The following is a 25,643-nucleotide window of genomic DNA, read 5'->3' on the forward strand; positions in this document are numbered from 1 at the left end:
TTTCTCTTAGGATCCATTTTATTTGTTGTGCAAAAGTAGAACAGACAGGGCTACAAATGTTTAACTTGCCTCAAATCCCTGTGCAACATACGCTATGCTATAATCTACTAGACCATTTTATGATACAGACAACCTAAAAGTTAACCCCTTCAAGCCATGCACATGTGCAGTAGTGACTTAACACCATAAATATAAACTCAAACAATGAAACATCAGAAGAAAAAAAGTGTGAACACTGGTCTGAGTAGTCCATAGCACAAACATACACGCAGGGACGAAGCCTTTCAAACAGTAGCTCTGATACGGGACTAAATGACAACATCTGCTGAAAAGAAAAACTAACCGGCAGTGGACAAAGGCAGAAGTAGTGTTGAGAAATGTTTCGTCTATTACAGGCTTAACGAAAATAACTGCCTCCGACTTCCTGGAAACAGACGACTTAAGAATTCCAGCTTATTGATGAACACATTTCCTTCCAGTTCGGTCAAACTGTTAATGAGGTCTAGCAGCGGTCAACAGCCATTAGCTGAGTCATTATTGTTATTAGTGTTTTTTTTTAACCATTATGAACGCAATCACATTGTGCATTGGTTTTCCAGTCTATGTGATAAACAAGGAGGCGTTTAATAGCCTAAATTCACATCAGTCTAAAGTGGTGCGTGCAATTAGGTCCTACCCACAACCAACACCCTGTTTCAATCTTTGGGAGGAGGATGGAAAAAAAAATCTTCACTTAATAATTCATATTCAGAGATTATTATTAAGAAAAAAACAGATGCAGAAGTCACACTATTAGCAGCTATATGAAAATGAGCCTGCAGTGTGGTTAAGAGAAACTTCATTATTTTTCAACCTGGACCTTATTTTTCCATGTTTTTCTGTCTAAGTGACTGATGGGGACAATTAACTTTTGAGATTGGTCCAGTATTGAGACAGAGTGCTGTAGCCACCAGCGGCAAAATAAGCTAAAATGCAACCCCCGTTAATCTACATCCACTGAAAATGATTGTTTTTGCCGCTGACAGTCTCTGATTATTAGAAGCGTCTGACGAAATTACAGAAAAGATTGAGAAAGTGAAAATTTTTCCGTACCTTTTGCTTGTTCAGGTCTGTTCAAGTCTCACCAACAAGAAATCTCAAAGACTTTTTTCACATTGTTTAAAACAGCTAAAATTTAGCCATGACTTTAAAAATGTTTCATATTAGTGTAAGATACACTTTCCGCACACCAAAACTACAAACTCTTTCTCCAAGTCTTAATGTTTCCCCTGTTTTCTTCCTGCATCACCTCAAGTGAGATTTCAGAATGTAACTTCTTGTTAACAAAACTGGACGAAAAACAGACTGCAACAAAGTGAAAATATGGGGCGAGAAAAAAATTCTCTGTAGGATCCTTTCCGTAAAGTCATCACACTCATAACAATTTAAACCTGTCAGTGACTAAAACAAGCACTTTTAGTGGGCGTAAACTGACGGGCTCAGCTGCTAAGAGTAGTTTCAATTGCAGTCAGTTTCGAAACTGCCGGCGTTCTCACTCAATACCAGAACAATTTCAAAAATTGTTGCTCCCATTAGTCACTTAGACACAATAACATGACAAAATAGGGTCCAGGTTGAAAAATATCAGAGTATCGTCAATATTATCTGTGCCAAATGAGACGAGGAGAAAGGGGGCTTGACACTGTGAATGCTTTAAACTTCAGTCTCATCCAAAGAGGGAAAATTTTGTGAGAGGCACTAAACAAACCAACCCTTCTAAGAAAGTGCTTTGGTGTTTCCTGCAAATTTTAAAGTAATTCTTGTAATGACAATTAAGCTTAAAGAAAAAATAATACTAAAGGGAAAAATGACTAAAGCCATCAACACACTCTTAATGGTCTGGTTTGAGTTCCTTCAAATTAAAACAGAAAAACTCACTTCAAAACACGTGATCAAGACGACGAAAAGGAAAGCTACGAGAAAATTCAAAACATATGAGCAAAACCAAGATGTGCTAACGGCTGAATGTCATTTTCAGTCTGTAACCTGTGTGGCTTTTCTTTAGCACTTAGAGCAGTAAATGTAAAACCCCTAATAAGTCCTCTCTCGTCTACTACATGTGAACTGTAGCTTTGTCAAAACTAGTTCACATTACATCCTACTGTATAACATAAAAGAAAAAAAAAATCTAAAACAGACCTTAATGGAACAGGATCGAGCCCACGAGGCTAAAGAGTCAATAAAAGTCACCTTAAAAGGTGAGTCTACTCTGTTTTTCTCTGTTATTTGTGAGTTCACTCTGAGTCTAATCAACAGCAGAGTTAAAAACAGACTCCTCCGAGGCTCCGCAGAAAAAATAAAACTGTTTCATACCCTTAAGAGCCAGCAGGGGGCAGCAGCAGCATGAGAATCCTCTCTGAGGTGCAGCGATCCAGGGAAGGCGTTAAGGCAAAGGATACAGGTGAAGTCTGCTGGAGGTCACCTCGTCTTCTCCATGCTGCGGTTCAGCATGTGCGTTCTCCTGCCTGGACGTCTCATCTCGGGTGGTGTCGCGTCAGGCCTCTCCTGGCATTAGTGGACTGTCTCTGCTGGGCGAGGAAGGACATGGCCTGGTTGGAGGGACCCAGCCGCTCACCGGAGACTTTCTGGTGCAGCACCATCCCCTGAGAAAGTGAGTTAAAACGAAGAGTGAACAATCAGGTGTGGGTGTTAAAAAAAAAAAAAGGGTGTCAAGTCAGGATTTGTGTTTCATGCGAATCATCTCCATCCAAATCTCTGTTTGGCCTCAAAACCGTTGGGAGTTTCAAAAAACCAAAGGCGGTAGGTTTGTTTTCAGCTAGAGAGAAAATAACAGTAACATTTCTCCAGGTGTTCTGCATGTTTTGTTGTATTTGTACACTCACTTACCATGTTGTACCATGCAGTGATGATGAGTTTCTCCTCCTGGTCATGTCTCACTCTGCTCTTCTCATAGTCATGCTGAGAAACAGATCATCATACATTTCTGAGATTCAAAGAGCCAGAGTGACCTACTTTGGGTTTACACACTCTAATATCCCGCTATTTTTTGATACCAGTCACGTAAACATCACAAGTTGGTTCTGACAGAGCAATCTGATTGGTTGAGAGAGCTGATATACAGCACAACATCAGCGAGACTTTTAACTCTTAATGTATCAATCCGCTTTACAGCTGTTCTAAACTGTTAACAAGGCAAATTTTGACGGTCGGTGGTTATCTATCGTTACTGCAGATTGCATCAGTATTGGAAGAGTGAGGAAATCCTGTCTGACTGCTAACATCGCTCAAAATCTACCTGAGCAAAACTCTGCCTCGTGCGCAAGTCCAGGAGGGGAGCAGCTTTGACGGACAGGTTTTGGTAAACCGCCGTCCCCTGGGAGTAAGCCAGCTGTCACAGATGTTACATGAATGTGCATAAACAATAAACAAACAAATCATTATCTGTTGTCTCTTATTACTGTTAACTAATAAATGATGCTTGTTGAGCTGTTATATAAAAGCTGTATCGCACTTGAGGTCGTGCATCACGGCTGTGATTATCTTCGACCGAATCACAGCCGTGATGATATACAGTACAACAGCACTCCCTCTTGTGTGATAATGCTTAATTAGCAGTTATTCTGAATGCAGTATTTTTTTCAATCAAGATGTGGGATATGCAGATATAAATTGGGTTTTAGGAGCAATCTTTGGACATTTATACAGCACATTCAGAGTTTACGTCTCAGTCTCAGTTCTCATCTAACAAGACCACCACTGCTTGAAAATTTTGAAAAAATCCTGACAGCCATTCTTCTTTTCCACGTGATAAACAAGATGTTAGGAAATGTTAATCAGAGTATGCATGGCTGCATTTAAAACGGGAATATTGCAGAAGATTCACTTTCATCAGCCACATCAACAGCTTCATATCAATATAGTCTTGTGCTTGTAAACATAGTCGCTGCCTCTTTATGGTTAAAGGTTGGTACCTCCAGGTGCTGGATTCTCCTCTCCTTCTCTGTCAGCTGGTTCTTCAGCGCCTGAATGTCAGGGCTCGCAGGCACCAGCTGCTGCTTAGGATCCAGGGTTTTGATCACCTGCACACACAAAGTACATTTATTAATCTAGCATTGCACTCCTGTAACTATAAGGCTCTACCAAGTTTTTCAAAGCTTTACTCACAACTTTTAAATTCAACATGTCAATGGTGTGCAACTTTGTTGCCTTTTCTTTCTGTTTAAACCTGGTGTCTCTACACAGTCGCAGTTAGATAATATTATTTGTATTACACTAATAGAAGATTTAGATTCCAGTGGTGGCTGCGAAGGATCGTTTCTTGTCCTCGAAGATGCAGACATGCAACACAAACATCTCAAATTTACCAAAAAAACTGCTACTAAAGTTCATGCAAGGCAAGTCTTCATGTTCTGCACAACGGCAGGGTAAAGTGTTTCACACTGTGTGCAGAGTTTAGGTTGAACATCATCACTTTTCTACCACAAAACACACCAGGAGAAAGGTAAATAACCTGTTGAAGACAAGACTTATCACCATGACAGAGGCTGCTCTGAGTTAGATTAAATACACAGGTTAATAGTAAAGTTAGTGTAGCATAAATCACAAACTCTTTTCTTTCAAAAACATGGGAAGGTGGCAGTGACCAACAAAAAAAGAAATACCCTTCAAGAAATTAATGAAACAAAACAAACAAATGAAAAAGAAATGGAAAATTCAAAAAAAGACTTAGAAAGTGCTAACATTTTATAATTATTCTATAACATTATGTCAAATATTCAATAATGCTAATTAGGAATATAGTTTTCCTTAGCTTTTTTAAAGTTTTGGAAGAAAGAGCACCAATTTGCTCAGGTTTCAAGGTGATAAATACCTGTGAAAAGCATCTTAAAGCAACACAAATAAGTTGGGTGGTTCCAGGTTTCAAAGGGTTAATAAATCATTTTAAAAAAAGGTGCTTAAAAACACCACAACATGCACTGCAATTTTTTAAAAAGCTGATGTGAAATAAGGCATTTTTCGCCACAACAGTCCAAAAAAAGTCAACAAATCGTGCAGAGACTGCAAATAATCATATCCCACGCAGCTTCTGAAGCCACACAAGACTACACAACTTTAAAAATAAAAAAATGCAGTAGCACAGACTTTGATGTGTAAAATCTGCTGAGTTGAAAAACCCCTCTTAGTTTCATTTTAGGGCCATATGCTGAGAACAACATGTTCCGTTTAGGTGGACTGACCGTTCTCGCCTTCTCCACATAGCGCTTGTATCGCTCCTCCATCTGCTTCATGTCCTCATCCTTCTTACGCAGGATCTCCTGGAGTTCATCTATCTTCTTCGCCACTGAGAGACAAAAATAAAGTGTTAAGAAGAGCAGAAAGAGTGAACGCTGGCAGGTGCTCAAAGAGGCAGCAACTGACAAAATAAAACGCATGAAACGACTTACTGTTGCCGTCCACTTTGGGCTCGAGGTCATCGATGACTTCTCTTTTCTTTTGGAGGTCTGAGTGGGCTTCATGGAGCTTCTCCCTAAAATCATCACATGACAGGAGTGTGAGAGTTCATTTTTTGGGACCCAGGTGGATTAATAAACAGTTAGAGGCAGCTGAGTACTTACAAATGCTCCTCAAGCTTTTTCTTCAGTAAGGAGGACTTTAAAGAAGAAAAAAATCACATTAAAATCAAAACAAACACAGACGGCTTTCTAAATAACACACAAACACAGAGTGTAAGTTACAAAAGTCAAGCAGGCAAAGAGTTAAATCACGGGCCAGGTGGACAGAGGGTGGGCCGTACTTACGATGGCCTGATTTTGGCAGAGTTGTTCGATGGGGGCAGCACAGAGAGACAGACAGAGAGGGGCAGGCGTTAACAGTGAATCACCACAGCAAACATGGGTTAAAATCCCACACAACATTTATCAAAGTAGAACAAACAGTGCAGTCCTCCACAGCAGAGAGTCTTTTCAACTGTAATCTCTTTAATATACTCAAAGTGTCATGCATCTCGTCGATCTGATTCATGAGGAAAAGATACAGGGATGCACCGGTTTATCAGTAGATGTTTTCCGTGTCGGAAAATAAGATCACATTCACAGGTGGCAGCACTCTATGTTTTTCTGTTCTTGTATTTTGTGCAGGTTAAAAAAAAAATCAGGGTTCGAGACTAGCAGCGGCCTGTCATCTTGGGGAAAATAGAAAACATGTTTAGGACATGCAGATTTTCACACCCTAATGTAACCCTTATAATACTTAAATTCATGTTAACTAAGCAGGAAAAGTTACATTAAAGGTTGTTTTACTGTATTTGTGCTTATTTAAAGGTAGTGTAATGACTTTAAAACAATTCTGCTATTCTTTTGTTATGAAGATATCTTTGTTTCCCTGGCACATGTGGGGGAATAAATAACAACAAAGTAAACAACAAAACCACAAGTATCATCAGTTAAACTGTTCTTTTAAAACAGTGTTCCTTCACCTTAAACGCAAGTTCGATTAAGACTTTTTTTAATGTCTCTGAATGAAACTTAAGCCCTGAATCAATGTCAGATACTTCGGGGACAATTTGGCTGAAACATTTATTGAAACATAAAACTTTTTTTCTGTCTTGAGGCAGAGACGGAGGTAGAGAAGAACTGGGAAATATCCGGCGTTTGTTGGGGGGGTTTCTAGCTGATTTTGTATTTCTAACTCTGCCTCATTTCCCATTGTGCAGAGTTTAAAAAATTGTTTTTTTAAAAAAAACACAGAGCCTCATATGCATTGCCTTGCACCAGTTTCAGTTATGCCATGAAATCTTGTCAGTTTTTGTTGAATTTGCACGTCTTCCTGTCATGCGGGGTACAACAACAGGTAGCTAACAGATAATGGATCGCGGCATCCCGTCTGAAAACAGATGTAAGTGTTGCTGGTTCCACTATCCTGATGTGGTGACAATATTGCAAAGCATTTGGGAATTTTGAGATTTTGACAAAAACTGATAAATAAAATCCTAGCATCCTCCCATGTCTTCATTTTTTTTTAAAAGATTGATTTAAGACAATTTAATATCAATTAAGGGCTTACTATTAGATTAATAAATGTAATGTCTTTCAAGACCTTTTAAAGAAGTTCAAGAACCTTTTTAAACACACTTATTGGCCCAGAATTCATCAGTGCATCCCTACAAACGGTGTTCCCACGCACACTGTGTGTATGGTCTCTATATTTGTCAACATGACTGTAGAAAACTTAGATTTGTGATGACGGTTGTTTAAACAAAAGTGGAAAGGAAACTCTCCGGACTGACTCACGTCTTCAGTCTTGCTGTCCTGCTCGTGGAGCGCTTTCTGGAGCTCCTCAATCTGAGAACGCAGCTCTGAGATCTGCTGCTGGTTCAATCTGGGAAACAAACAAGGACACGAAGGAGGGTTAGAAACATACAGAGCGAAAAAAAGATACAGGAAACAGAGAAAAAAGTTAAAGGGCCATTGAGGAGAGCGTAACAAACAAACGGGAAGTCAACGGTGAAGATGAAACACGAGGTCAGTAAGTTGATACTGTGGGTGGAAGATGTATGCAAAGTATCCTGTGGATCTGTGTTCATCTGCTGCAGGCGGTGTTCAGCTAATCCCCCGAGTGTGCCGCCTGGCCATTCACCGCTCTGCTCTCTACTGAGCATGCTCGCTCCACTCCTCTCCTCCTGTTACTGTTGCTGAGGATGCTTCCCACACCCTGGGCCTGGTGTTGCATGGACACACACACACACGCACGCACGCACGCAGTCCACCCACATGTCCACATGCCCACAGGCATGTAAACACACACACACACACACACGCACACACACACACACACACACACACACACACACACACACACACACACACACACACACACACACACACACACACACACACACACACACACACACACACAGAGTGAAGGGACAATCTGGCTTTCTGCTGTCTGTCCTCCAGCCCAGCCCACACAACTCCTCTGAGCACACAGTCCAGAGGGTGAGTTGACATTTAGGCAGATATCACTCCTACCATCAGCCAAACAAGCAGCTCAATGTCCAGGAACACACAATATGGTGGCCGAGAACGGGAACAATTACTTAACAAGAACTTGGACTGCAAATTAAGTACGCACACAATGACACACACACCCCTAGCTCAGGTTCTCACCCAGACCAAATAAAAGTCATTCAAGCACTTATTTTCTCCAAACTTGAATATTGCAGCTCCCTCCTCTCTGGCACCGATCAGAAATCACTTTCCCGCCTTCAACTAGTTCAAAAAGCAGCGGCTCGGCTTCTCGCTGGTTTTTACAGACGACATTCGATCATCCCAATCCTGGCTTCGATTAATTAGTTTGTTTTAGAAATTATTTAAAAGATTTTACTGATGACTTTTAAAGCTCACCTGGGTCTGGCCCAAAGCTACGAAAGAGAAATGTAGACCCCTTATGAGCCAGTTCGCAGCCTCAGATCCTCGGGTGGAGCTCTGGTTATCTTTAAGTCGAGGCTTCAAACTAAAGGTGATTGTGTTTTTGCTTTGGAACAACCTGCCTGAAGAGATAAGGCTCGCAGTGACTTAAATCACTTTTCGAAACCCATTTTTATAGACTTTGCTTTTATATTTTGTCGTCTTTTTATTTATTTTTTCTCATTTTATCTTTTTAATTTATATTTCATTTCCTTTTATTTGTGGTTTTATCGCTTCTGTTGTTGTTTTGGTCTAATTCTTTGTGTTGTTTTATATTGTCATTATGTGTCCTTCATCTTGCATTATGTATCCTCTGGTTTTAACTTTATTTTAACTCTTTCTTCATTTCGTCTTGCTTGTGTTCAATAGGACTGTTAGTCGTATCACCGTCTGCGTATCCCATTTCCGCTTTGCTTTGGTTGTCAAAGCGCTTTGTTAACTCTTTTTTTAAAGGTGCTATATAAATGAGGTTATTATTATTACCTGTTTTGAGTCTCCAGGCTGTTCTTGCTGCGCTGAGCCTCCTCCAGCTCGGCCTGCACCTCCACGAGTTTCTGCCTGTAGCTCTCCTCCTGGACACACAGCATCTTGTTTTCACTCTGCAGACGCACCACCGTCTCCCTGTCAGAGAACGAGGACAATCAGAGGAGAAGGGGGGGAGGACAGATGAAATGTGTCAGAGAGTGGCAGAGGCGAAAGGTCTGTCAGATGGACCGCGCCTTTTATTCACCAACGCCGCGGCCAAATGTGCAGCGGCACCATGTGTCGCCATCTCAGGGGCCAACTGCGCCTCAGAATATGGAGGATGGATATAGAGACGGAGTGGGCTGCTGATAGTGACACCAGTGCACGTGTGTGGAAAGAAAATCTCAACTGTTGGCGTTCATGTTCACACGGACCCTTAAACCACAGATGCAGAACAACAGACGTACTTGAGCTCAGTGGGCATGATCTCCGCGGCGAGGTTTCCCACTGTGACATCACCGTCACACATGCCTCCTGCAGCACGGGAGGACAGACACAGACAGCGAGTGTCAGCGAGTATTTTACTTTGTTTAAATTAACAGATCATTTTGCAAAAGATCCAAGTTAAAAATAGTTTTAATGATGAGCCACTGATGAACACTGCTTCAAACGTGGTGTTCCTCTAACAGCATGTTAAAGTAAAATGTTTTCTACTGCAAGATGAACTTTGATTATTTTACCATCTTCAGTTTTTGTTTCTGAATTGACTCACCAGATCCACTGAGACACCTCTGTTGGACTTGCGCACACCTGAGCTCGTCGTTTGTCTCCCGCAGTGTGTCTCTCTCCGAGATGAGACGCTAAAGAACGAAGCACAACGTAACAAAAACTTAAATTCGGACTGCTTTAGTGAGTATGTTTAAGAGTTGTCAATCAATGTCCTGATTATTTTCTCATTTCATTGATTAGTAGTTTGGTAGATGACGTCCTCAAATGTCTTGTTTAGTCCACAACCCAAAGACATTCAGTTTACATTTAGAAGCTGGAGATTTTGTTTTTCCTAAAAAAAAAATTACTCTAAAATTATTTGCCAAATAATTTAATAGTTGACAACTAATCGATAAGAGTGCAGCTTTATTTGTGAGGTAAGGAAAAAGAAAGCTAGGCACATTGATAGTTTTGCGTTTAAAGTTCATACCACATAACCACGACGTCCACGGTTTGATTCATGGATACAGGGCAGAGTCTCTTTATATACGGCTAAAATGCCGAAATTACCTTAAAAAAAATACGGCATTTAAAAAAAAAAAAAAAAAGTAATGCTCCATTAGGTTTTGTTGGACCAGTTATGGTACACACATGAGAAATAACTTTATGTCATTTTATTTTACTGATACTAACAGCAGAAATCAGATGGGCATTACTGCGTGAGCCTAAAACCCCACAGAGTTACGAGTTTCTTCAGACTCACGCTGGAAGTTGTACAAGTAAATGTACACTTCATGTCGGTACAGTATGTATTCCTTAATTACTCCCACGTGTCAGCGAGGACATTAATCACTCCTGTCAGATTGCAGAAGGTGTTAGAATTGACACAGGACGTGGGAGTCCACTGAAGAATAGTACGATATTTGCCTGGCAACAATTCCTCCTGCGGGGATGTTCGTCCTTTAATTATCACAACAAATGCTGAACCACACCGGACTGCCAGCACTGAAATAAAGACAATATACAGGGTTCATACACATTTTTAACAATACATTTCCATGAGTTTTCTATGACTTTGAGGCCGACTTTTAAAGACCGTACATTCTCCTACTATTTAACAGCTTTTTAAATATATATTAATATATTATTTACAAAAATAATGACATGAACGGGATTAAAAATTAGTATGGTTTTTATTTTGGCTTTAGGGGACGGGCATACAACTTGGAATGGCTGTATTTTGTATTTATTTATTTTTTAATTTTGGGCCTGTTTTTGGTCATTTTTAAGAAGAAAATTTTGACTTTTTATTTCTTTAAATTTCTTTTGGTGATTTTCAAACAATAGATTTGGGTGATTTTTTTTTTAACAAATTCTTGGCGATTTTTTTAAGAAAACATTTTTTTGTCTTTGCTTTTATTTTTGTGGAAAAAACGTGGCAATATTTTTCTCTAATTTTGAGTGATTTAAGATTTTTTTAAAAGTTGGCTTTCTTTGAAAAAATGGGCGGCAATTTTAAAAGAAAAAATTTGAAAGGTTTTGATAATTTCTTTTTCTTTAAAAAAATTTGATGATTTTTGTGAATCACAGCCAGGAACAATAAAAACAGACATTAAGGTTGAATTTTAGAGATGGTCCTTATGTGTTATTATTTAGACTTGTGACGCAAAATTCTTTGATTTTCCATGTTTTTTTACAACCGTATGAACCCTGTATATGTTACTGCATGCTGTTACGTTTAGGTGTGTGACCCTGATATCAGACAGATGCTCTGTGCTGATAAAACAGCTCAGTAAAAGCTTTCTGTAAGTGTTCATTCTTTCCCCACCACAGCTGAACTTTTATTCTGAAAATATTCACCAACTCACTTCTTTCTCCTTCAGCTGTGCGTCATACTTGTCGTGAAGGTTCTTGTACTCAAACTGCCATTTCTCAGCTTTCATGGCCTCTGCTGAGTGCTTGGTGTGAAGCTCATGAGCCTGCAAGTCAGAGAGCATAGCAACAGTCTGCGTTGGCAAGAGCTCCCTATAAAAACTGCAAGGTTTTCCAAACACGTGCACACACCAGACTGTGTTTAACATCGCTTGGACGTCAACACAGGAATAAGTATCACTCCCTCCTCCTTTCAGCCCACAGCTTGCCTGTCTCTTGTAGGTGTCCAGCTGACTGCGGACAGCGTTGGCCCTGCGCAGCTCCTCCTCCAGCTCGCAGGTGCGCTGCATGTACACGGTGTTGCGCTCCTCCAGGAGGCGCACCTGTCTGCGCAGGTCCCCCAGATCCTCCAGCTTCCTCTTGTACGTCTCCACCAGAGCTTCGAGCTGGTTCACCCGGTCAGACGAGTGCCTGAGGGGGAGGAGAGGACAGTGTGGGAGGAGGCGTTAAGTACCAGCACAGAAATACGACTTGGAGTTAAGTACACATCCACACGGATGTATTGTGTTTAACTACGAAAATCAACAACTCTGACGCAAGCCAGTGTCAATGCATGAAATTCATATTATCAACACAGATGTCAGAGAGGAGCTGAATGGACGTCTGTGTGTGGGCAGTGTGGGAGTTGTTTCTGAGAGTGTAAATTGATAATAGATGAACTACTGCTTAAAGGAGAAGGCTGCTGTCGTTCTGCATTTTTTAATCCCCTGAAAAGATCAAAACAACAATGTGTCACTTTGTCTCTCAGTACTTTTCTACTTCTTTCTTTCCATTAGTGAGTATTTACATTGTACAGCTATGTGAGACTGATATAAATAAAGTGCTGCACAAGGCCATGGTAATAAAAGAACATTGTGTCCAGTTCAACAGTGCTCACTGATCTGTTTTTATAGTTTCCATCTCACAGTAGGTTTTGCAGGGTTTAAAACATATTTTCCTATTTCATAATTCAAGAATTTTCCAGACTCAAATTTCCAGACTTCTCTGTCCTCTCAGTTTATTTTTAGAAGCTCTGATTTTTTTATTTATAAAGCAGAAAGAGGGCAATAGACTGGAAACAAAAACATTTTTCCATTTTTTCTTTTTCTCGAACTTCAGACCTGAAAATTACTAAAATTAAATTTTCCATACTGCAAAGAATTCTGGGTTTGGCTGCAGAGACAGTATTTGTTAAAGGGATCAATTCGTGGTTGGTTTTGGTCTTTCTATGATATTTGTTTACAGTAATAAAAATGAAGAATATCACCACACAAGAGATTCGCTGCCAGACAACACGGCACTATAGTGACCTTTTTCAGTATAGGAGTGGTTATTTAACCCTCAGGACCCACTTTAATATTACATGCAGACACACACACACATACACACACACACACACACACACACACACACACACACACACACACACACACACACACACACACACACACACATATCGCTCTGTGCACAAATAGCACTTTTCAAAATCAAGCTTCAAAAAATAACATACATTAACATAATTTTCTACTTTCACTTCAGTTTATTTTTTAACCAACATCAGTCCTGATCAAAAATTTCAAATATTCATTAATTTTTCAAATTTTTAACCCTTTAAATGCCAGGCTTTTGTCACGATGACACTATGTTTTAAGATGAAGAAACACACAAAAAAAGAATTATTTTCAATATAATACATGTTAAGTAGATTTTTTTTGATGATCACAGTCTGGGATATGTCAATGTTTTGCAGCAACATTAATGGGATAGTGCACGAAGTGGAAATAGCATGTAATTTCTCCACATGCTAAACACAGTAAAAATGACACCATGAAGTTGAAAATAGTAAAAATGAAAAATTCCAAGGCAAAAGCCCAGAATGACACCCAGAAATAATATAATGCATGTTTTTATGCTTTGATGGCTGTGGTATCAAAAACTGCAGTTTGAACGGGTTTCCACAGTGTATTTTTGAGACTTATTGTAGGAGCTGAACTGAGAATTCTAAGATTAAACAAAAATACACAGTCTTTCCAAAATGTATGCCATATGCATGAACACAGCCAAGAATTATCACGCAATGAAGAATGAAAAGATGCACCTTAAAGTCCGTAAGGGTTTAAGTTATATAACAAACAATAAGTTGTCTTATTTACCACAAAAGGTGACCAATTATTACCCCAACAATAATTATCAGCTAATATTTATAAGACATTTCACAAATCTCTGCAGTGTTGATTCTGAATGAACTGCATTAATGTATTGAGTCTTCCCTAGTTTGAGATTACACAATGCTCTGCTGGAAAGCTACAAAGCAGAGAACACAAACCCTCAGTGTCCACGTGACTCAGCACCCACCAAGCGTGACTTTCTGCAGTTTGGCTCAGTACAAACGTAGGTTAGCTCGTGAGAAGGCCTGCTCTGTTTTTCACGACAAAAACAACTTGACTGGGTGGGATTTTGTAGGAATAACAGCACTGGTCTTACCTGAGGATGTCCATCTCGTCTTTGAGGGCCTGGGCCTCCTGCGCCAGGCTGGTCAGCTCCTCGTTACGCTGCTGCAGGTCGGTCACCTCGCGCTCCAGAATCTCTCCCCGCACACGCATGTCGTCTCTGCTGTTCTCCAGTCTGAGAGATGTATGATAGCAGAGCAGTGGTTTGTGTAGCTGAGCAAACTGAATCAGCTCATTGTGAGATACTAAAAAGAGCAATGTGACTCAGCAGCAGTTTCTGATTTACATTTGTACACATTTATAGCGTATGGATATTGAATTTTTACAAAATCTCTAGCTACATTTTCTAAAATATATTGCGTTAATGTCAAAATGTCTACTATGTAAAGGCCTGATTAAAAAAACCAGACAGTCTCTCTCTAAAGCTCTCAGGCTACGTTCACATTAGACCCCAGTGTGGCCCAAATCTGATTTTGTTTTGCTCTCATGTGACACATATTTGATTTTTTTCAGAGTTGTGTGAACACAGAAATCTTTTTTTTCCAATAAGATCTGAGCCACTTTCCTATGTCGTCCTACATGCGATACATGCATACAGGCCATGTGACCGCTGTTAGAGCAGTCATAACAGTGTGGATTAGATTACATTAGATTTAAACTTTATTACTCCAGAAGTTAATTAAAGGGCCAAGCAGCTAACAGAAAAAAAGTCAATAACACAAGACACTAAAAACAACAAAAAGATTTTTAAAAACTCAAGTGAAGAAAACACTAGCACTCCATGATTGTGACCCCATCACTCCTGATTCCTCACCTGGCCACGCCCACACCTCCCTCTCAGGGTTTCCCATACATTTGTTTATTTGTCACAGCCCACCCTAATTAAAACATCATCATTTTCACTTTTTTGAAGCTGGTCCGCTCATTAGGAGCCCTATTGAGATATATATATATATACTCTTTGGTTATGCAATGCACCTCTCGGAGCACAGAGCGTACTCTGGGCACAGATGGAGCAGCAGAGCATCAGCCACATTAAAGGGGAGCTTCACTTTTCATTCTGCTGTGTCTAAAAATTTGTATTCACTCGCAGCAGCTACTCCTCTCATCCATTCATCTGCTCCGAACTGATAGACAGATCAATTATCCGCCCAGCAAGTCGAAAACCGCTGCTTAGAAAAAAAGAACTCATGGAGAGCTCCACCTACAAGGTAGATTTATTAGTCATTTTTTAAAGTTTAGTTTATTTTAAAAAATGAAATTAAAATTTGCCTTTAAATCCTGCTACATCTTTTGGAGTCGAAGGAGGAGTCGCTGCGCTGTGTTCGCTGACCCAGAAAAGTTTAGAGAGGGGACAAAGTATAATATGAAGGAACACATGCATTTATAAGAAGAAAAAAAAACAGTGGGACATACTGTAGAATTAGTGACCGAAAGCCCATTATCCCAAAAACAAACAGGGCATTTCTCAGAAAACACACTACACACTCTCCCATACAGAAGCACGTGGCTAACTATCAGCCTAGGCAGAATGATTGGAATTGGGGAAATAATTTTAATTGTGCATGTAGTCCTGTAATATAAATGTAGCTTCACTCCTTGTGTTTGTACCTGTAGTTCTCCTCCTGAAGCTGCTCCATCTGACTCTGCAGCAGCAGCAGCTTCTTGCCGGTGATGGCCGTGGTGGAGGCGTCCAGGGAGTCGCTGCGGCTCAGTTTCTCCCTCAGGGAGCGCGTCTCTGCCTGCAGGGTCGACTTCTCCTCCAGAGCCACCGACAGCTGTACCAGAAGAGAGACACGGAGGACAGAGATTGTAAAAATGTGAGTAAAGACCGGGACATTAGATAATGAACAGAGAGAGAGAACACAAAGTGAGAAATGTACAGCTGTATAAAAGGAGAGAAGATCAAGAACGCTGCAAAGAGCAAGTGACATCTTTTTGTAAATAAACATGACAAAGCCACAGTACTCGCACATAACAGATTCACAGAAGAAACACAGATACACAGCGCCAAACTCACTGCTTTTCATGCTTCGAGGACCTCGAAAACATGCTCTGCTCTCATTTCACATGCTCAGTCGACAAAAGCTAGTTAGTCAGCTGGTTCGCAATGGTCTCAGGCAGATGAAACTTTCTCAATAGCGATGTTGTTAGCATTACGCTCAGGGGTCAAAACCAGACTCGCATGGTATAAATAGATGAATATGCACAGAAACATTAACCCTTTGAAACCCGAGCAAATTGGTTTGATTTCTTTGAAAAACACGGGGAGAAGACAACAAGCAACTTAACAAGACGTGGTCCAAAAATGAGCAAAAAATTGGAAAAAAAATCCAATAAAATAACCTAAGAATTTTATAATAATTCTCCCCTTTTTTGGAAACACTTTTTTAGGTCATTTTCTTGTCACCTTTTACTAAATTTGTGGGACATTTCTTTCCAAGTTGGTTATTTACTTTCCCCCCATGTTTTAGAGCGAAATTAAACCCATCTGCTTAGTTTTCAAAGGGCTAGACAGTTTGTGAAAGACCTCTGAACGAGGCACAAGAGAACTGATGTCGATCCAGGTTTCAAAGGGTTAATAACATTGGTTATACTGTTATAGTTCGGGGGGAGAAATGTTCTGATTTCAGGCCAATGAAGTTGAAGTGTTTGTGTTTGAGTTACGGTTAGACAAGCTGGCATTCCAGTATTACAAAGGGGAGTGTTTACTTACCTGCTAGACATCTCTCCAGTTTGAACACAGCAAAACCCTACACTGAACTTTAAGGACAGATTGCATGCTTTAGCACAGGGCCAGTAACAGTAAATAGCTTTCAAAACAACACAAATGACTAATCCCTAACGCGTGGGCTAAGTAAGTAAACAAACAGGTGGGCTGAGAGCAGTACAAATTATTGTTGGCTACAGCTCCATCCCAAGGCAATGTGTCAGTTTTTATCTTGATGTTACGCAACTATTGACTAGAATTTATCTTTAAAATACACAAAATTAGTCCCCTCGCAGTCAGCGGTGCAAAAACAAGCCATGGGAACACAAACAAAGTCTCCAAGCAGGCTAATCAATAAGGGCCAAAAGCTGCAGGCGCACACATTCAAAACCATGCTGCAACCACAGAGCAGATAAAATAGGCCTCAAAGGATCTGAAAGTGAGACATAAAGTTTAAATAGTTTTATATTACTCCAAAACTACAAAATAGTTTGCCTTTTGAGATGACATAAACAGCTCTTTTGGACAAAGGGAAGATAAAGCAAACCCAAGCACCAGTAAGTCAATTTAAAGTCACAATGATTTTTCATGAAACCAAACTCTGCTTTTGACCGAGTTCCCAAGAACTGCACCACACTTTGAAGCCAATTAGACATTTGGGTAAGCAACATTGGGCCCTAAGAGTTTAAGCTGCAAAACACGGGACGGCTTTTGTTTTGAGGCAATAAAAGGAAATGAAAAGTAGTTGTCACAGAGGTTGGCGCTGAGAATGACAACAGACATTCTGGTTTTGGCAGGCAACAGGCTGCACACAACTTTTCAGCAAGGTCACCAACTTTACTTCACCATGCTGCTGGAAAACTACAGCATGAACTCAAAGTATGATGACCAAGGCCAACTGACCCATCACGAAGCCCTGCCCTCAAATGCCACGAGCCAATTGCATTTCGTGCAGCTACACGATGCACTCTGACATCCTGCTCGTAGACCTCCACTGAAAAGCATCAGGAATTCAGATTTCCCTGCAGTTTTATTTAAATTTATGCTGTTGTAACTTTAAAAAAATGTTCAGAGTTGTGCATGGGGTAAACGCAACACTGATACGAGGTATCCTGCAAGGCTCGAGAATGGAGTGTATTTTATCCGGCTCCCAAAACCTCAAATAAACAGAGCAAAGTGTCTCCTCTGGATTAAACTGTATGGCACTTAAAGAAGATAAACAAATCAGGTTGTCTCCCTCTCTTTCTCTTTCCTTTTTGTCATTATTGTAATTTAATTGTTATTTACAACATCTATTGCACATCTGTCCGTCCTCTTCCTGAGGTTTCTATCATTTTTCCATCACAGGGTTTTTTGGGGAGTTTTTCCTTAGACGATGTGAGGCTCTAAAGGCAGAGGGATGTATAATGCTGTAAAACCCTCTGAGGCAAACTATGTTTTGTGATAATGGGCTTAATAATTAAAATTGACTACATTTGTTCATAGGTAAGGCAACATAGTGCTAGCAAAGTTTGCTGCAAAGTCACAAATATGTGTAACATTGTATATTATATCGGCAGCATCATGTATAACGTCACCTTACAGCAAACGTTGCAAGGTAAAGTTAGCTTAAGTTGGGTAACAGCTGCTAACGTTGTGGCCAACTTCAGCTTCGTAACGTTAGCTCATCATGTGATGTGTTCAGCTCAGTCGCAGTATTTTTGTTCTTTAACAGTCGGACATCAGTCACTCAACTGAAAACCAATAACTTAGCTGTAACTTTGCAAGGAAAGCAAAGTCTAACGCTAACACCACGGCAGGGTGAAGACACTTTTGATGGCCTCTGAGTGAAATAAGGAGCTTCTGTCCCCAAAAGTTCTGTATAGCATTTTTGGATATATTGTTTAAGCAGCACACTGACTGATCGTCTGAGTGAGCTACGGGGGCGAAGATTAGCGATAGCTCAATTATCGACTGATTTCTTTATGAAACTATTGTCAGTTTGTTTGGCTGCACTGTAAACAGACTCACCAAGAGTGTTTGCTGCCCCTAAAATTCTGCGTCCTGCTGTAATATTAAGCACATGATGTTGTCACCAGTAACCTCAGGTGTTGCCAAATCAAACAGGATTAAAATCTTCAACTTTAAAGTCTCGGAAAATGTTTGCCAAATAAATCTTTGACACCATTTGGTGAACCAACCTGATGTTCCAGGTCTCGACAGCGCTGGCTCAGGTCCTCCTTCTCGTCCACCTCCTCACTTAGAAAATAATACTTTCTGGACTGCAAACAAAAAGCAAGAAGACAGAGGAGATGTTATACTAGTCTCAGTAGGAGGGAGAAAACATTTCTAAAAGGGCGGGGGAAAACACAAAAGAAGGATGTAACAGATCCACTGAGTGAAGAATAAGAGGGAATCAAAGTGGTTTCACCTGGTAGTCAAAGTCCCCATAGGTCTCCGGGCTTCCTGGTTCTGATGACGGCTCCTTTGATAACAGCTGAAAGGAAGTAAAGTTAATAAAAAGCACACATTTTTGTCCTAAATACCTGTTCCCAAAAGCTGTTTTATTGGGTTTTCTGAATAACTTTGTTCGGTAAATCTCGTCCATGTTTATTTTTCCCCGATTTATCATTTTCCAAGCCACACTGAAGCCAATAAACATTTAACATATTCTTGAAATATCTCAGAGTAGGTTTTTGGGCCTCTGTTCAGTCTCACGCTTATCCGGATTTCTTTTAATGTGAATTAACCGTGACTAAGAGCTGGGATTAATGCAAAGTAGAGAGAGAACCAAGAGGATAAGCGAGAGGCTCACTCACCTCCTGAATGGCTGTCATCACAACGTGCTGGACAGATTCCTCAAGTGTCATTATCTGCTGGATTTGCTCTGCGTTTAGGAGAAGACAACAGAGAGCCGTGAAGATTCAGCCAAACGCAGATTAACACAAATACTCTCGAAAAAACAAACAAGCGCTGCATCTGTCTGCAGAGAGCCAGCTCTCACCAAGCTTTAAGTCACAAATGATTTGTTTTTCCTCTGAATTGTAACTTGTAAAATGGTTAAAATGGTCTTTAGTGCAGGGAGAAAACTATGTGTCAGTGTAAGTTATCACGATCGGGTTACGTATGATATAAAGCAAGAGCCATGTGATTTGACTTTGACTTAATCCTGTGTGTTATTTTCACAGATGGCTGCATCTACTTGTTTTTCATCTTTTTTTATCCTTTTACTGCTCACACTTTACAATGGATGTACCCAAATCTGAAAACCGTCTTTGGAAAAGCACAGATAATACACCGGAAACAGATTTTTATACCACCAAAAGTTGCTCATTGTTATCCAGGAAAAAAACCATGACATGTTTGTCTCTCTTGTTCATTTAAATTGATTAATATCATTGTGGATGGCCACAAAGTGCCACACAAAGTCATTCCTGCAGCCATCAAACTTTACAACTCAACAGACTGGCACTTAGACTTAATACACACATCTACAATTAAAATTCCATAATTTATTGATTATACTTCAAATGTGCAACAGTTGCAATAATTCTTTAAATCACTGTTTTAACGGAAATATATAGGTGCAATATTTCAATCACAGCATTTCTCTGTGAAATTATTCAAATGTGCAATATTTTTCCAACTCGTGAATGAAGGCTATATTTAACATATTATATAAATTCGTATTGATATTCTTACTCAGGCATATCTCTGTTGATCGTTGTAGCATTGCACACATATTAATATTTTTATATTCTGAACTTACTAGTTTTACACAGTGCATATTATACATACTTTATTTTAAAAATATTTAAATATAATATTAACATGTATTATTGCTATTACTGCATTTGTGTTTTTATATTTATATATTTATATACTTGTGCTGGTACTTATTTGTACTTGCGATAATTCTCTGTGCTTGCCATCACAGCTAACTGTAGGTAAGAAAACACAGCATTTGTGGATTTATCATGACTGAGTATAAACCACAAACACTTCCGGTCGTCTATTCTAATACAGATACAAAGACTAACATTTTTTTGGCTGATACAGAGACAGACAATGATGTCTTTGTACACTTTTACCTTGTTTCTTCTCACAGCTGACGGCACAGCCCAGTACGAGCTGTACCAGCTTGCCCAGTTCGGTGACATCACCCATCTCTCCTATTAGGTTCACATCTGGCAAATGCTCATCTGACACCTGGTGACCGAGCACCTGTTCAGGCACGGGGAGGTGAGACATTGGAAATGAACCTTGAGTGAACTTACAATGGTACTGAAAGTGTTAAGAATAGTAAACAATAAAAGTCTCCTTACGTCATGATAATATTCCAGCATGCTTTTAAGGATCTTTTTCAAGTTGCTGACCTGAAAGAATAAAATTAATTAGAGTTAAAATCTACTTTAAATCAGGGAAAATTAAAAAAAAAAAAAAAAAAAAGACTGGACATGTTGGTTCATTTAAAAGATGCTGCAGGGTATTCTGTCATATCCTGCTGTTTCACAAATTACCTTAAGGCGCCAGTTGGCCCCGCTCTCCTCCTTGATCCTGCCTAGCCACGTCTCATTAAACCAAGAAGGGTCTCTGTTAATGAGAGCACAAGAAAACTCCAGTGAGGACAAAGAGGACAAATCTCTGAGCATCAAGATTCACAGACGGCTGCGGGCGATGAGGCCCCGTGCTTCTGTTCTGCTCAGCACGCTGACATTTGAGCAGAGCAGTCGCGTCACTTGTGGGAATATGAATATATGTGGATGTGAAATAACTCAAGAAGCGGTTGAGCTTCGGGTTTTAAGTTAAAGTCCCCCTCCGGACACCTTTGATTCTTAGGGACTGTGGCACATTTTACGCACTTTTCATTCTTCATTATTTGATAATTTGGGCTGTGTTCATGTATATGGCATACATTTTGGCAAGATTATGTATTTTTGTTTAATCTTGGAATTTGCAGCTCAGCTCCTACAACAAGTCTAAAATAAATAAAATGTTTACATTCAAACTGTTAAGTGCAAAAAATGCACCATTAAAACACATTTGGCATATGAGGAAAATACATGCTTTTTCCACTAGATTATTGAAAATAATTTAATTTGCTTATTTCTTTTCATTTAAAAAAAAACACCTGGCATTTAAAAAGGTTAAAATTCTGAAAATGTATGAATATTTGATATTTATGATTAGGACGGATGTTAGTAAAAAAATATTAATATTATTCTTTTTTTTTTTAAAATCTTGATTTTGAAAAAGCGCATCTTGTGTGCAGAGCGATACGTGTGTGTGTAATATTACAACAGGTCTAAAGGGTTAAAGTAGGTTAAATAATACTACATCTAAAATTAAGTTTAATGTGGTTTTCCAACATTATAGTTAAGATAATCTACTCCTCTCCCTCATTCTCCCTTGTCGCTCAGATGAATGACTAGTAGAGGTTTCAGAATGGTAAATATATTTAGCATCTCTTATTTGTTTATGTTGTTTAATAGCTTGTTAGCTTGTAGGCTAATACAGAAACACTAACACAGCACTAATTGTTGTGAAAGAAACAATAATATCTGCCATGATTGGGTTTTTGATAGACAGTGGAATCCAAAAACTGCACACTCTACCATTATTGCTATCAAACCGCTCGATATGCTAATGTCAGCTCTGCTCTCTGTACCGATACGTCCGCTTTGTGCTGGAGGTTTCAGGCTTCTTTGATGGTGTTGAGTCAATTTATGTTTTCTGTCTTAGACATCAATTAACATTTATAAACGTGACGTATCCAATCTATCTAACCCGGCATATGTTTGATTCTCAGATTTTAGAGAAGTCCGAAGACATGCCTCCTTCAGTTAATCATCTTTCTATAGACAAACTTTGCACAGATACAAAGTCAACCTCTGACATTTCAGGTGACATAAAAAGATAAACACATTTTTTGAAGAAGAGGGGGACTTTAAAGTGACATTAAAGTCAAAAGAACACAAACCACAACCTACAAAAGGTCATCAGGCAAATAAATTTAAAAAAAAGCTGACCTCACAAATCTAGACTGCTTGCTTTAAAGGGTCTAAATTTTGCATAGATAAAGGCTTTGTGCAATTCAAAGGGCAATTCAGTGCAAACCACACAGATAAGCAAATCTCTGCACGAAGGCTCTGAATGAATTCCTGGCAGCCATCACCTCTGAGTTCATGTTGTACATTCAGATAATCAAATCAACAAAACAACTATAAATACTGACTTCAGCTACTTTTCACATCGTTCGTGTCCCTTACATTCTGTGCAGGACGTGTGCAATGGCCACTCCACTTGTTAGGTCCTGCTTGCTGTTGCATGATGGCACCTGAAATGTCTGTAACTGAAAATGAAGACAAAAAAATGCATTTTAGTAGCGTTATGTATTTGATGCACAGTCGTATTTTATTAAACTTTTGTCCCAAAGCAAAAACTGACAGTGGTGGAGGAAGTATTTAGATTTAATTAAGTAATATCACACTGTAAAAATACTAGGTTACCAGTAAGAGCTCTGCATTGAAAAGGTAAAAGTATGTGGGTACAATCTAGAAAGTGAATTCAAGTATCAAAAGTACTCAATGCAGGAAAGTTTAATTAAAATGAATAAATACAAATAACTAAACTTATTAAAAGGAAAAACACCTAGTCCTCATATTTGAGAGGCTAGAACCATAAAATGTCTTAAACAGTTAAAATAATTGCCAATTAATTTTCTAATCTATCACCTAATTATATATTTCCATATGGTTCATGCACAAAACTTATGAAAAAAGTTGTGACATAATAAGAGTGGAGTAAAAAGTAAGATACTTTTGTCTGAAGTGTAGTGGAGTATAAGTATAAAGTGGCACAAGGTTAAAATGCTCAAGTAAAGTAGAAGTACCTCAAATTTGAACTTATTTACTTTATTAAATGTACTTAGTTACATTGCACCACTGAAAACTGACAGAAACATACATTTTGATGAATGTTTAAGGATTAATCTGTTGATGTTTGTAAAAAACCTCCACGGGCATAAACCCATTATGGCTGCTGTTGTAAATAATAACTGTATATCTTTGGGCACATATTTTTGAACAGCTTTAACGATACTTTAAGTGACTTGGTACCTGCAGTAAAAAAAACACTATTTCTAAATTGTAAAGTAGTGCTGTTTAATAACAGGGATTTTGTTTCTTCTTTACAATACTTTAATTACAGATACTGAGCAGTTACTGGGATTGCAGCCATACTTAACAAGCTATTTTAGTCCTACACTTGTATTTGTGTGGGAAAAGTGCCAGACAGGTGGATTTTCCCTGCTCTTGAGGAGTTACTGTAATGAATAACCTCACATTAGTTTGTCAGCTCACAATAAACTACCTTTTTATCCCGGCATTTAACTTTTCTGAGACAGTCTGTAACAGAAAACATGAGAAAAAAAGTTTGTAAATTGGCAAGAAATGTCCCACAAATTGTGAGAAATTGGCAGGGAGTAGGATACAAAATCTCTCAATCTACTAATTTTATTTCTATAAATTTGTGCAATAAAAGATAGGAGAAAATGTTCATTTAGCTATATTTGCTATTTTAACAGGTGGGTTTTCCCTGCTCTTGAGGAGCTACTGAATAACCTCATATTAGTTTGTCAGCTCACACTAAACTATGTTTTCTCTGAGTCAGTTTGTAACAGAAAACATGGGGGAAAGGGTTGGTAAACTGGCAAGAAATATCCCACAGATCGCACAAAATTGGCAAGAAATTTTAATTAAAATATCTCTAAATCTACTAATTTTATTTATATAATTGTGTTATATTTATATACTTGCTATTATAATTATGTATAAAAATTGTTACATAATTATTATTTTTTTCTTAAGCATTTTTAAGGTGATTTCCTTGGCCTTTTCAAAGCTTATTTTTATTTTTATTATTTTTTTTAGGTAATTTTCTTGACTTTTTTGGCTAATTTTCAGGTAATTTCCTTGTACTTTTGTTTTCTAATATTTGCGCTATTTTAACTAAAATTCTTCTCAAGTTTCCCATTGCCTCTTTTCAATGTTTTGCCAAGTGGCTCAGATTTCAAAGGGTTAAAAGTCAGATACTTAGCAGCTTTAGGGGATTGCAGCCACAGTAAGAAAGCTACTAACATTAGCCGGTGTCTTAGTTTCGTCCTACACTTGTGTGTGTGTGTGTGTGTGGAAAAGTGCCAAACAGGTGGATTTTCTCTGCTCTAGAGCAGTTACCATGTTGGATAACTTCACATTAGACTCTCAGCTTACACTGAACTGTGTGTTTTTTTTGGCAGCCCGCTTCGCTGAGTCAGTTTGTAACAGATAAGAAGCTAAAGGACACCAAACTTAGGTGTTTACCTAGCTATTTAGCTCAGCTAGCTAGCGACAGTTAGCTCCCAAACACGCAACTTTAGTATCTCCAAACTGCTTAAACGTTAAGTTAAGATACTTATCGCGTAACAGAAAACTTTAACGTGTGAAACTATCTCTCAGTTTTTCGTTAACAACACCTGCTGTCACCTGTTAGCCGGCAGTTAGCCTCGCTGCTAACAGCAAACTCACCCAGGTTAGCAGGGAGTCACACAGCTCGGCTTTGTCCAGGCTCATGGTGCTCTGAAGCCGCAGCAGCTCACACTCACAGACGGCAGATTTTGGCTTTCGAGACTTTTTTTTCCTTCCCCCGAAGTTTGTTGCTCACTGACTCCTTTCACTTTCCACGTCAGTCATTGTCCAGCCATGGCCTCCTGCTGCTCCTGCTGCTCCTGCTGCTCCTGCCAACCCCCCCTTCGCGTTTCACCTCCTGTTATCCACGCGAGCTTCCGTATTGAGAGCGTTCCCTTGGAAACGGATTATGTTGTGGGTCAGCTTGTCTGGTAAATAATAACAATGATGATAATAAAAAGTCTGATAATCTCTCATAATCATGTTAGCCTAATACTGGCGACCTAAAAAA

At 39.2% G+C, this 25,643-nt stretch overlaps 1 protein-coding gene and 1 long non-coding RNA gene across 2 annotated transcripts; one reads left to right on the top strand and one right to left on the bottom strand.

Annotated features, from left to right (window-relative positions):
• On the bottom strand, positions 1 to 25,499 carry hook2 (hook microtubule-tethering protein 2). The gene is made up of 22 exons (XM_042504241.2): positions 25,253 to 25,499; positions 22,958 to 23,040; positions 21,209 to 21,281; positions 21,014 to 21,064; positions 20,780 to 20,912; positions 19,508 to 19,575; positions 19,120 to 19,185; positions 18,890 to 18,970; positions 15,611 to 15,777; positions 14,034 to 14,174; positions 11,780 to 11,981; positions 11,507 to 11,617; positions 9,703 to 9,790; positions 9,398 to 9,464; positions 8,949 to 9,086; positions 7,290 to 7,377; positions 5,616 to 5,650; positions 5,445 to 5,527; positions 5,238 to 5,341; positions 3,972 to 4,079; positions 2,887 to 2,958; positions 1 to 2,642 (listed from the first exon to the last, which is right to left on the bottom strand). Exons 1-22 carry the CDS (start codon positions 25,295 to 25,297, stop codon positions 2,514 to 2,516), a joined length of 2,133 nt encoding a protein of 710 aa, XP_042360175.1. The 5' UTR covers positions 25,298 to 25,499; the 3' UTR covers positions 1 to 2,513.
• LOC121956123 (uncharacterized) lies at positions 13,972 to 17,933 on the top strand. Its single transcript, XR_006106672.2, has 3 exons — positions 13,972 to 14,110; positions 15,617 to 15,819; positions 17,507 to 17,933. It is a non-coding gene; the product is annotated as an uncharacterized LOC121956123 (long non-coding RNA).
• Positions 25,500 to 25,643: the final 144 nt, after the last annotated feature.

The sequence above is a fragment of the Plectropomus leopardus genome, chromosome 18, assembly GCF_026936395.1.
Source record: "Plectropomus leopardus strain MGB_pleo_1.0 chromosome 18, ASM2693639v1, whole genome shotgun sequence".
In the NCBI taxonomy this organism is placed as follows: Eukaryota; Metazoa; Chordata; class Actinopteri; order Perciformes; family Serranidae; genus Plectropomus; species Plectropomus leopardus.